A 12,962-nucleotide genomic window follows, 5' to 3' on the forward strand; every position below is an offset into this window, starting at 1 on the left:
AAAATAATGTTGACAAATGTTTTTCCAACTGAAAGTTTTTTTTGTCTACTCAAAACCAAAAGATATAAAAAATTTCTTGCAAAAAAAAATCAACCTGAAAATGTTTTAATCTAAAAGGAGAATCTAAAAATATTTTTCTCCTTAAAGCTTTTATGAATTAAAATTTCTTTCAACCTTGATTTTTTTCACACTGAGTTTCACACATGTAAGAAAAAATCTAACAGGGTTTAACAAGTTTGTGAAAAGTATTGATACCAAAAATAAATTATTCTCCTGAAATTTTTTGACACACAATAAATACAATAAATTCTGAAATATTTAATGGACAGAAAAAATCTTTTTCTCAGACTGCTGATGAAAACATTGTGGCAAAAATAAATGTTCCACCTGAAGGAAAAACATACCCTGAAAATGTTATTGACCAGAAAATCCTTAAATCTCTTTTGCAGCAAAATACTAATTTATTTCTTCTAAAATGTGTTTTGCCTCACGCACAAAAATAAATTCTACTGATATTTTTGAACTTGTATGAAAAAAAAACCCACCTGAAAATGTTTAAATATGAATCAAATTTGTTTAATACATGGATCAAAAAATATTTTTCTCATAATTATTTAACATAATTTTTGGACATTTTACAAAAAAAAACAATCCTCCCAAAAAAAAATCATGTTTCCACAAATTTGAAATGTTCTTTGTAAAAAAAAATTAGGAAAAACTTCAATCAACCTGTATTCTTCTGATTTCTATGAAAAAAATGGTTATACTGAAATTATTTATTTTTTGACTTATGAATTCTATTTACATGATTTAATGAATTTGAAAATATTCCCCTGAAAAATAAACTTCTCTCAATCTGTATTTTCCCCCACTCCCGTTTTTCACATGGAAAAATGTTTTTTTTCTCCTGAAGTTTTTTTTCTCACATTGTTTCAGGAATCCTTAAAGTCCCGCCAGGTTTCAGGTCACAAACACACGAGAGAGAAAATGACTTACATCAGACAGCAGAAGAAGAAACTTCTTCACTTGGCCTCTCGGGGCTTCCACAGACACAGAACACTCTCAGACGTCGTTCATCACATATTTTCTTTATTTACATGTTTTTCAAACAGTCGTTGAGCATTTTGAATGCTGATTATTGACAAAACGAAACATGAACATCTCCTAAAGAGAGAAAGATGAAGATGAGCGATACGAGCGTGAGGAGGTATTTACTGACCAGCGTCTGGAGACAATATGTGACGTAATATGCTTATAGAAGAAACTATCTTAATTGATTACTGATCAGCCTTTAAACTATAAACAAAAAACAAATGCAATCAGCAATTTTCAACTTAATCCCCAAATATGTTAACTGTAAATTGCCTTCAATCCCCGTTAACAGTCAAGTACAGTTTCTTAGAGAGTCGTTAAGGTTCAGATGAAGGTTTAATGAATTGTCTGCAGTTAAAAGGACTTTAAAGGAGTTAAAACCCCTTAAAATTCACAAAATAACATTAAAGTCATCCTTAAATTCAGAATATCTCAATTAAGTTGACACCTCTGTCTTATTTGGTCCATTTAAATACATTTGAAACCTTTAATGTTACTTTGTTAATTAAAGGAGATCCTTTTAACCTTCACTGCAGAATCTATCATGAATATCTTACTGTGTTACAATCCAATCACTTTGACTTTTATTCCCTTAAAATACTCTGAATTCCTCCTGAAAGCCCGAACACACAACACACTCTGATCTGAGTCCAGGTTTGATAGAACAGAACCAACTGAACCCTGAAGATGACGTCACTAATAAACTATATAGATCTTAATTTACACATTTACATTAATTTTAAATATTTGACAGAATGCTCCTTGAATGAGTTGAAGATGTAATCGAGGTTCTGATGAGCTCTGAAACGACTTTGGCTCCAAATTAATTCTACAAATTGTTTAAATCAACGGGAAGGTTCTGTTTCTACCGGATCTCTGGACCCAGCCGGCGCCTGCTGAGTGTCAGGGGTCAGTGAAGGTTCTTCAGTTGTTCCTTCACTCGTCATCAGGTCCAAATACATCAGAGCGAGCCAAGACGTTTCTACTGCAGCAGTGTAACGTGTTCCTGAACAGGTCCGACTGTTCTGAATGAAGAACTGTTCATACAAAAAGCTTCATCTCAGTCTCATTATTTACAGGATAAACACACAGAATATTTACAGCAGCATCATGAGAAGAAGGCGAGCGCTGCGGCGACACTCCGTCTCTTAACCTCTCAGGCCTCCGTCCAGCGTCAGAGTCCCGAACCTGAAGAACCAAGAACATGTTAACGTCTCATCACCTGTCAGCCCTCACCGGGTCAGAACCACGTGTCAGAGTGACAACCCTCTGAGCCCGAGGCTGAGGCTTAAAGGGATAGTTGGTGTTTTTTGAAGTGGGGTCATATAAAGTACATATCTGTAGTCGATCTGTTTCCTACTGTAAACACTGATCAGCGCAGCCCCAGTTTCTCAACCGTAGAACCTCCGTATCCCGACGCATCAGCACAACTGGACCTCACACTGTGTTTCGCCGCTCGCAGATCAGCTGTTTGGGTCAGAGTTTCAGCGTAGGGACACGGAGGTTCTACGTTGAGAAAATGTAGTGCCAGAAGAAATACAACGTACACTTGAACTGATATAGATGTTTTTAGGTGAGCCTTGTTTCAGGTGGTTAATTTCTCTTTTTCTCTGGACCCGTTCACTGCAGTACAAAGCTGAGCGTCTGGGCTGGAGCGGCTCTCTGCTGCTCCAAACTGAGGCTGCGCTGATCAGTGATTACGGCAGGAAACAGATCGACTATAGATATGTACTTTATATGACCCCACTTCAAAAAACCTGAACTATCCCTTTAAGCTAAACTCTTAAATAGCAGCTCAGTTGAAGGTTTAACATTCACACTGAGAAACACTGACTTCCTGCAGACAAACAGTCTCTCACAAGTGAGTCCAGGTTAGCAGTTTCCCCCTGCTTCCTGTGATTGTGCTAAGCTAAGCTAAGCTAAGCTAAGCGGGTGTGTGTGTGTGTGTGTGTGTGTGTCTGACCTTTCTAAGAAGTGGTTGTTCTCTGCCAGCTCTTTGACGACTCCCTCCATCTCCTCCTTCAGCTTCTTCATCCTGGACAAACAACATGGAGGCACTCAGTTACTCACCAGACTTTTACTCGAGTACTCCACTGAAGTACAGATCTGAGGTACACGTGTTTTACCACTACTTCTACTCTACTACATTTACCTGACAGCTTTAGTAACTTTACACACTCATATTCTACCACACAGACATATGAAGAGATCCTACAACACTACATGTTCCTGATGCTGCTGTCAGGAGGAGTTTTGGTTCCTGAGCTGATCAGTTAACTAACGATGCTGCTGAAGTGACGACGCAGAGACTCACCCCAGAGTCATCTCCACCAAGGTGTTCTGACTCAGGTACGCCTGAGACTTCATCCCACTGGACACCAGAGGAAGAACCTTCTGAGGCAGCTGTTCCTGCAGCTGGACACACACACACACACACACACACACACACACACACTGGTGTTACCTCAGACATGACCATGTGATGTGAAGCTGCTCTCAGGTCAGCGGACCCTCGTTGTCATGTGACCAGGTGCGGTGCAGGTGCAGGTGCAGCTCACCTTGATGGCTCTCTCCAGCAGCATCGTCACCTCCTTCTCGATGCTGATCAGCTGACCGGACAGGCCGAGCAGCTGCTTCTTCACATGATGAACCTTCCTGCAAACACAAACACGAGCATGCGTCAACACACGTCGCCTAGCAACAGAGACATCAGGCCCACTTCCTGTCGGTGTGTGTGCAGCGTTCACCTCATCCACTCCTCGCTCTTGGAGATGAAGAGGCGATACTTCATGGCGCACTCCTCCGTGAACAGAGAGCGAGCTTTACTGGCGTGAAGGACCAACTTCTGCCTGTCACACACACACACACACACACACACAGGTCAGACTTCTCTGATGTGCTGCCCTCTGCTGGCAGAGAACACAAACTACAGCAGCAGTGAAACATGAAGAGTCGTTGAGAGAAAAACATTTTATTGTTAATTTTCCTGAAAAAAAGTCAATTATTATGAGAGTTAAGACCAAATATTATGAAAATAAAGCAGCAAGTTAAGAGAAAAAAGTCATTTTGGGAAGAAAAATTGTCTTTTTTTAACCTAACCTTTAATTCCTAAGATTTTTTGGGGAAAAATAAGATGTTGCATGAGAAAGAGGTGAAATGATTTTGACTAAAAGGCGAAAAAAAAAAAAAAATGTTTGTGTAAATTTCATTAGAATAAAAAGCAAAATTTCTTTGAAAAAAATTTTGATTTTTTTCTGAGAATTAAGTCGTAAATTTATGAGGAAAAACTGTTAAAATTAAGATTTTTTAAAAAAAATGTTGTGGAAAATTAAGTTGTAAAGACATTTTATTTGAGAAAAAAATTAGATTTTTGGGAATTAAGTTGTAAATTATCCAAAAGTTGCATTATTATGAAATTACTGTGACAAAAGTCATTGCAGAGATAAAAGAAATGTGATTTTTTTTTATTTTAAACAAAGTGAATTTCTTTTGTTGTAAATGTACAAGAAACAAGTTTCATTAAGTTTAATTATAATGAAAATAAAGTGGCAAAAGAGTTTTGTTGTGAATGAAGTTGTTTTCTCTTCTTCTCCCTCCGTGTGGACCTGATACATCGTCGTTAGTTTCTGTGTCGGTGACGTCTGTAAAAACTGTGTTCAGTCAACTTACTTGTCAAATTTGTGGATCTGCTCCTCGTTGTACGGCAGACCTGAACACACAGATGTGACGATTCAAAGACATTCAGAATGATTAATAACATCTGTACACTGAAGAAACAGCACTGAGATTTGTGTTTGTGGACTCACGTCTCTCTGCTTTGTCCTTCTTGAACTGCTGGTAGATGGCTGTGATGGCGTCCAGCAGCACTTTGATTTTCTCCACACTGCAGAAACAAGCTCACATCACACACACACACAACACACAGATTACAGATATCACTGCCTGTAAACACACACGCAGCCTTACTTCCTGTCCTCGGGGTGCGTCCCCACTTGTTGTGTCCAGCCGTCGGTCAGCACGCCGCCTGAGAGGAACTTACTCTTGATGTCTTGTGTCGTTCGTTCAATCGGCTCCAAAGAGCTGGAGATCTGAACACACACCAGAACACAGAACACGTCATGAACACGCAGAAACAGCGACAGGACCACAGAGAGCTGTTCACACCTGATACTAACATGGATCACCTCCTCATCTCTGAGACAAACAGACTCCATGTTTCTACTCAAAGACAGAAAGAAGTTCATGTAGAACATTTGCTGAATGAACAAGAAGGTCCAAATAATGCAGAATGAGTCAGAGACAGAGTTTCACAGAGTTTATAAAGTGTCTCCAACTCAACAACTCACTAAACTGACACATTTGTTAAGGGAGTCTGGTGATGTCTGGTGAGGTCACTGGTTCAGTTCAAACAGACAGTGTGTTGACAAACATCTGCTGCTAACTTTGTCAGGCTAACAGAGACCAAACATGACTTTTACATCACTTCTGATGGTTCTGGTCACAGAACACCTGACTGAGTGATTGGGTCTGACCCGTCAGCAGGTGTGAACGGGCCTCTGTGACAGTACAGTCTCCTGAACCACCTCGATATGAAGAATAAAGCGAGCACTCACTCTGAGAACTTTCTTGTGCATGTCGGAGATCTCGTCGTATTCAGACGACAGCATGTTGGCCTGCATCAACACCTCGAACCTGCACGACAGGAAGTCATGTGATGATCTGACAGGTAGATGAAGTGTGTGTGTGTGTGTGTGTGTGTGTGTGTGTGACTCACAGCTGTTCGGTCCTCTCCAGGATCTGTGTGCAGTAGTTGCACAGATGGAAAACTTCAGACTTCTTGTGTAGAATCTCACTGTAGTCCTCCTTCATCAGCTCTCTGCACACATCAACACTCTGCTGTTATCTGCATGTTTGTGTTTGTAACATTAAAGTCATTGTTGATAAGAATGTCTCAACATGGTCGTGTCTTTGAGTTTTATTGGGTTTAATGTGACATGGTTCTACACGGGTCATGGAACTGGATATTCTGCTCCACCTGGTGTTTATGCACCAGGCTGGCAGCAGACAGGAAGTGAGCTACTTCACCGGCTGGACGGTTCTTCAGCCGACCGGCTCGCTGCAAACTGATCTGCACATCTGAGTCACTGAGGTCAAAACAGACTGAAGTGAACTCACATCAAACCTCGAACTCCTTTCCGCACCAGCTCCTGATAAACCAGCAGAGACTCTGACGTCTTCCATAAATGTCCAACATCACCAGCAAACGTCTGCAGAGCAACAACAAACATTTAATAATCAAACAACATGTTTCAATCCTCCATCATTAAACGTCATCATCGTGGTGCTGCGTCAGGACCTTTGCGTAGCTGGCGTCCAGGTCGAGGTCGTAGCGAGGCTGAACTTTAGGAGGACTCGCTGTGGAGACAAAAGGATTTAAATCATTGAAGCTTCCTGGAGTTCAGACAGAAACACGTCTGACACGATTCATCAGACAGAAGAATGAAAACAGGAAGCTGCGTACGGTCTTCAAAGATCAGGCCCACGGTGGCGACGGACTCGCGGCTCACGAGCATGATGGGATTGTCTCTGGAGGTTTTGGGGAAGGTCTTGGCCTGGCGGTTGGGGTCGAGGACGAGGCGGCGGCCCTCGTACAGCAGCTCCTGGTTGTGTAGCGGGATGCTGCTCCTGCGGGACAGCAGCTCCTGGAACAGCGCCGCCCTGTGGACACGTGGAGAACAGCAGCCGTCAGAAACACTGAAGGAACCCAGAGCAGAACATGAAGAAACAGTCCAGGTCCAGGACCAGGACCAGGACCAGGTCTGACTCAGAACAGGCCTGCTGTGGCCCAGTGCATGCTGGGACTGTCCACCATACTGACTCCTGATTAGTGAAATAATTCACCAATGAAGTTTTACAAAATAGTAACCGAGTTAACAGAAGGTCTGACTGCGCAACAGAAACAACATGGCGGTGTGGTGGTGACTTCCTGTCTTACGTGTTGTACTCGTGGATGTAGACGTGGTGCAGCGTGGCCTGCTGCAGGCTGAACACGTAGACCACGGTCCGGTGCAGGATGTCATTGGTCTCGGCGAAGAACTGGTCGAAGCCCCAACACTTCTCCTGATCGGCCTCCAGGATGTTGGCGAGCACCGGAGTCAGGAGGCTCTGAAGGCCCCTGAAACACCAGAACACACGAGATGTTCTGAACCAGCTGAGAGAATCTGTGAGCGGTTACTTCTGTCTGGATCAGACCGAACATCCCAACAACCGTCAGCAGATGTGACTCGTACCGTCTTAATGCTAATATAACTTTTTGGTGCTAATTTTACTTTTTGATGATAACAGAGACTAGAATAAACAAACTCACACACACACACACACACAGTTAACAACACGTGATTTTAAAACAAGTAAAATGCGTTCTTCTTCCAGATGAGAACAGAACCACTTCAGTGTGTGTGCAGGTGTGAATGTGTGAGTGTTTCTGCAGGTAACAACACGACGACACACTCAGACTCACTTGGACAGACTGCAGGACACCGGCATCTCCGTGCTCCACTCGATCTTCCCGTTCTCACACTTCTGATGGCCGGAGATCGTCCCGGACGGTTTCTCTGTGATGATTTTATACCTGTGAGGGACGAACAGCTCATCAGTGTCTTGTGTTAATGCTTCACGTCGTCTCTGTATCGTTCAGTTTGCTCTTACATGACTTCTTTGTTCCTGCGCGGCCCTTCGAACGGTCTGAACGGGAGGCTGCCGGTGGCGGCGTGGTAAAACGTGACGCCGATGCTCCACAGATCCACCGTGGCGCCGTATTTCTTCTGGTGGTCTTTTCTCAACACGGCTCGCTCGTACATGTCAGGGTGCTGCGCAGGAAACACATGAAGAAGACAACAGGAAGTTCAAGGCTTCATCCTGGAGTCCTGCAAAACTGTGACGAGCATTTTTCATGTTTCCTAACATCTTAAAGAGCGACTGACTGATCACAGACATTCAGACACTCAGCAGTATTCCTCCCCTCCCCAGGTGTTCTCTGGTTTCCCTCCCCAGGTGTTCTCTGGTTTGCCTCCCCAGGTGTTCTCTGGTTTGCCTCCCCAGGTGTTCTCTGGTTCCCTCCCCAGGTGTTCTCTGGTTTCCCTCCCCAGGTGTTCTCTGGTTCCCTCCCCAGGTGTTCTCTGGTTTGCCTCCCCAGGTGATTCATCTGGGTTCCCTCACCAGGTTGTTCTCTGGTTTCCCCTCCCCAGGTGTTCTCTGGTTCCCTCCCCAGGTGTTCTCTGGTTTGCCTCCCCAGGTGATCACTGGTTTGCCTCACCAGGTGTTCTCTGGTTTCCTCCCCAGGTGTTCTCTGGTTGCCCTCCCCAGGTGATCACTGGTTTCCCTCACCAGGTGTGCTCTGGTTCCCTCCCCAGGTGTTCCCTGGTTTCCTCCCCAGGTGTTCTCTGGTTCCCCTCACCAGGTGTTCTCTGGTTTCCCTCCCCAGGTGTTCCCTGGTTTCCCTCCCCAGGTGTTCTCTGGTTTCCTCACCCGGTGTTCTCTGGTTTCCCTCCCCAGGTGTTCTCTGGTTTCCCTCCCCGGTGTTCTCTGGTTCCCCTCCCCAGGTGTTCTCTGGTTTCCCCTCCCCAGGTGTTCTCCTGGTTTCCCTCCCCAGGTGTTCTCTGGTTCCCCTCCCCAGGTGTTCTCTGGTTCCCTCCCCAGGTGTTCTCTGGTTTCCCTCCCCAGGTGTTCTCTGGTTCCCTCCCCAGGTGTTCTCTGGTTCCCCTCCCCAGGTGTTCTCTGGTTTGCCTCCCCAGGTGTTCTCTGGTTTCCCTCCCCAGGTGTTCTCTGGTTCCCTCCCCAGGTGTTCTCTGGTTCCCCTCCCCAGGTGTTCTCTGGTTTCCTCCCCAGGTGTTCTCTGGTTTCCTCCCCAGGTGTTCTCTGGTTCCCCTGTTCTCTGGTTTGCCTCCCCAGGTGTTCTCTGGTTCCCTCCCCAGGTGTTCTCTGGTTCGCCTCCCCAGGTGTTCTCTGGTTTCCCTCCCCAGGTGTTCTCTGGTTTGCCTCCCCAGGTGTTCTCTGGTTTGCCTCCCCAGGCGTTCTCTGGTTTCCCTCCCCAGGCGTTCTCTGGTTTCCCTCCCCAGGCGTTCTCTGGTTTGCCTCCCCAGGCGTTCTCTGGTTTCCCTCCCCAGGTGTTCTCTGGTTTCCCTCCCCAGGTGTTCTCTGGTTTGCCTCCCCAGGTGTTCTCTGGTTTCCTCACCAGGTATTCCTCGGTGCCGTACAAAGACACAAACTGCTCGTCGTCCTCGAGCTCTCTGGCTGCTCCGAAGTCTGTCAGTTTGTAGACGGAGCGTCCGTCCTCTCCGATCACACGCATGATGTTTCCTGGTTTGATGTCCCGGTGAACGATGCCGTACTCTCTCAGGTGGTTCATACCTGCCACTGAACACACAACAGCCGAGCAGAGAACAGCTCAGAGTCAGGGAAACGTTTCAGAGCTCTGACAGCAATTAATGAGTGAAAACAGAATTCTACAAGTGAGTGGACTCAGGAAGTGAAGGTGAAGCTGTCAGGAGGTCAAACTGTCTCACCGACATCGTGCAGAACGATGAGGAACTCGTCCTCGGGAAGTCCGTAAGCGTTGGACGACTCCTCCAGCACGGTGTAGAGACTTCCACAGGGACAGTACTCCATCACCAGGACTTTGTGACGGGTGTTGGACTGACAGGAGGAAGAAGAGGACGAGTTAATCTCACAGAACACAACTGAAGAAAAACGCTGTGGAGGAAACGTGACTGTTACAAGTTGACAAACATCTACATCTGCAGGTTTTCGCTCCACATGTGGAGATAAACCTGCCGATCAGCAGCGTCTGAGTGAATCGCGTTGGCTGCGAGCGTCACTGACCTCCTCCTCCACAGCGAACAGCTTGACGATGTTCTTGTGGTTGAGTTTCTTCAGAACCTCGAACTCTCTCATCTGGACGTCGAGCGGCCTCAGGAAGCTCAGGTTGTTAAACACTTTGACGGCGTACAGGTCTCCAGTTTTCTACAGTTCCACAGACAAACTCACAGTTAGACACACGACTTCAAACATTTGCATTCCTGACATTTTGTGTAAATCTCAAACTAAAAGATGAATCTCGACACTTTCACAGATGTTCAGTGGAAACCACTTTGTGAGCAGCGTCGACCTGTCAGACCCGAGGCGCCAACGTTTAATGACAGTTAAGACCAGATTCAAACGGAGGACCAGGTTCAGACGGATCCCCACACTTTAAAGATTCAGGTCGAGGGTTTGGGGAAATTCCCTCTCGGTGGAGTTTTCAGCCTGGAGCACTTTTGGATCGACTATAAACACAAAGTGTGACGTCTGATCTGTGAGAGCTGGAGAACAAACAGGCTGTTCAGCTCGTCCTGCCTCCTCCGGTCCTCCGGTCCCAGAACTCAACACTAAAGTAGCTGCTGTCTGTTCAGAACCAGGCTGCAGTGAGACCTCATGGTGACCCAAGGGTTCAGATCAGGGCCGAATCAGATCATTAGTAATCCAGGAGAGCGATGATCGATAACTGCAGCTGATTTACATTAAGAGGAAAATAAAACTCTTATTCTCAGAACAAACAGTGATGAAATGTAACTAACGACAATTTACTCGACTACTGATCTCGTGTACCAGCTTCCATTTTCTACTTTTACTCCTTATTTGATGACTTTAGTTACTTTGCAGCTTCAGATTATTCAGTTCTGATCAGATGTTATTTAGTGACATCAGATCCAAAGTTCTGTATTTTTACATTCATTTGTTTTAAGCCTGATCACCGGTCTGTCCTGTGGCTCCTGATTTGATTCCAGCCGGCTCGTATTGTTCAGAGAACCTGACAGGATCAAAGATCTGCGTCACTCTGACCCGTCAGTGACCCGTCAGCGACCCGCTCAGTGACCCGCTCAGTGACCCGCTCAGTGACCCGTCAGTGATCGGTTCTGTTGGTTCCTACCTTGTGTCTGCCGCGGTAGACGTTGGCCGTGGCTCCCTGACCCAGCAGGTCTGAGATCAGCCACAGGTAGTTGGTGGTGCTCTGCATCGTGTCGGCGGCGAGTGATCCTGAAAAACACAAACAGCTGAACGATCACAGAGCAACTGATCGATGTCGTCAATAAACCAGAGAGCAGCAGAGCCGAGGACCCGACCTGATCATCATGATCACTTTCATCAGACAGTTAGATTTAATACATTCATTTGATTAATTAATTAATTAACAGTGTTTAATGTGAACCAACAATATTAAAAGAGATGTCAAATAAAACAAACATTTATATTGTTTTATTCACTTCAATTATATAAATATTCTGTAGAAAAATACATAGGTTTAAGTTATATACATTATATAAACTCTGTTTGAAGTCATATTTACTTAAAAAAATGTTTTATTTATTTTATTAGTAACTAAATGATCTGATGGTGCAAAACAAAAAGCAGAGGAATAAAATAAATATCAAGTTTTACATTTCACTGCCTGCAAATCATTTATGGAGGCCTGAAGCTGCCAAAACCAAAAACACACACAGAAATGAAAGCCTCAAATTAATAAACAATTAAATAGACATTTTTAAAAGCTAAAAATATCTTTCTTACACCAACATGAGTCTTTCTGGGTTCATGTCAATTTTTTAAAATTACTTTTAATGACAACATTATTTTTTCAATGCAAACCTCAATTTTTATATGTTAATATCACCTTATCATGCTCCTGTTTAAATGTCAACCTTACTGTCTTTGATGCCTCTAATGTTTTCACTCCACCATCAGTGTGGACTGTTAAAGACGAGTAAAATACTTTTAATTCCCTTTTTGTTTCCATTTTAACGTGACTGTCTCTTTATACAGTGTTGTGAAGCTGGTGGTGGTTCTAAAGAAATTATCGAAGTTCATACAGAAATAAATACACTCACCAGCCCTTAACGTAAATAGATATGAATAATTCATTACATAATAAATACAAATAAAGTAATATAACACATTTAAATAATAAAAATATATACATAAATAATAAAAAATATAAATAAAATGAGTACATTAAAACTGAATTATGAATTTACGTCCCATCTTATCATTCCAGAGCGTTTGAGGTCATATTATTTTATTAATTGGGTCATTTGTTATTTTATTTTTCATTTCGACACTTCCGGTCTTCAACACTCACCACGTCAGCGCGTTATCGTGACGTAATGTGACGTCCCGGTGTGTCGGTGGGAAATTCCCGTTTCAGGCCTTAAACAACAAAAACCAGCGGAGAGAAGAATCCTCCGCGGCGGACACGATGAGACAGCAGCTCCGGTACCGAGACCCGGTGGAGCTGCTGCCCGTCAGCCCGCCATCATCACCATCATCATCATCATCACACACCTTCACCTCCTCTAATGACGAGCTGGCGCTGAAACCAGCTAACGTCAGCGCAGAAATGAGCGACCCGCAGCGCAGTTAGCTTCTGAAACTCGTCTGACCGTCAGTTTGTCGCCGTTATCGTGTCAAATCACCGCGAGCTGCTTTATTTTCACTTTCTGTCGGCGGACGTCGCGCTGACTGACACAGAAATGGGAACTGAACGCGGTGATTTAAACCTGCGTGGTGCTAACAAGCTAACCGTCCTAACTGCGGCAGAACAGCGGGGCCGCTAGCTAACACGCCGAGCTTCACACCGGCGCCGCCGAATAACGTCTCACCGCAATGGTTCCCGTTAAAATTAATGGTTTTTATTTTGTTTATTTCCTCACCCTTCTGTCTGCGGCCGAGTCCTCTTCTTCCGCTGTTCCCCGGTCATGTGACGCTAGCAGGCCAATCAGCGCATAGAGTGCATAAAGGGGCGTGTTGTGGAGTTACCGTAACACCCAGAATATGGA

At 44.6% G+C, this 12,962-nt stretch overlaps 2 protein-coding genes across 3 annotated transcripts in view; one reads left to right on the forward strand and one right to left on the reverse strand.

The window, feature by feature from the left end:
• The window catches only part of crebl2 (cAMP responsive element binding protein-like 2), a 19,751-nt gene extending 15,462 nt beyond the window's left edge, over window positions 1-4,289 (forward strand). The window contains exons 6-7 of the transcript XR_003986782.1: window positions 3,118-3,203; window positions 3,289-4,289. The gene's annotated coding sequence lies outside the window, so the exon portion shown is untranslated. The remainder of the gene's footprint in view (window positions 1-3,117; window positions 3,204-3,288) is intronic.
• Window positions 1,070-12,954, reverse strand: tbk1 (TANK-binding kinase 1). Of its 2 annotated transcripts, none has more exons than XM_030440577.1 (21): window positions 12,837-12,954; window positions 11,060-11,166; window positions 9,973-10,113; window positions 9,657-9,786; window positions 9,326-9,507; window positions 7,801-7,961; window positions 7,613-7,723; window positions 7,088-7,267; window positions 6,614-6,810; window positions 6,449-6,507; window positions 6,268-6,359; window positions 5,867-5,968; window positions 5,706-5,784; window positions 5,059-5,180; window positions 4,899-4,975; window positions 4,762-4,801; window positions 3,840-3,941; window positions 3,651-3,747; window positions 3,407-3,507; window positions 3,056-3,127; window positions 1,070-2,280 (listed from the first exon to the last, which is right to left on the reverse strand). In XM_030440577.1, exons 2-21 carry the CDS (start codon window positions 11,144-11,146, stop codon window positions 2,241-2,243), a joined length of 2,172 nt encoding a protein of 723 aa, XP_030296437.1. In that variant the 5' UTR covers window positions 11,147-11,166; window positions 12,837-12,954; the 3' UTR covers window positions 1,070-2,240. The 2 variants fall into 2 exon arrangements, with proteins under 2 accessions (XP_030296437.1, XP_030296438.1); XM_030440578.1 differs by lacking the exon at window positions 12,837-12,954 and adding an exon at window positions 12,266-12,815.
• Between the last annotated feature and the right edge of the window lie 8 nt (window positions 12,955-12,962).

This window comes from Sparus aurata, chromosome 14, assembly GCF_900880675.1.
Source record: "Sparus aurata chromosome 14, fSpaAur1.1, whole genome shotgun sequence".
Taxonomy (NCBI): domain Eukaryota; kingdom Metazoa; phylum Chordata; class Actinopteri; order Spariformes; family Sparidae; genus Sparus; species Sparus aurata.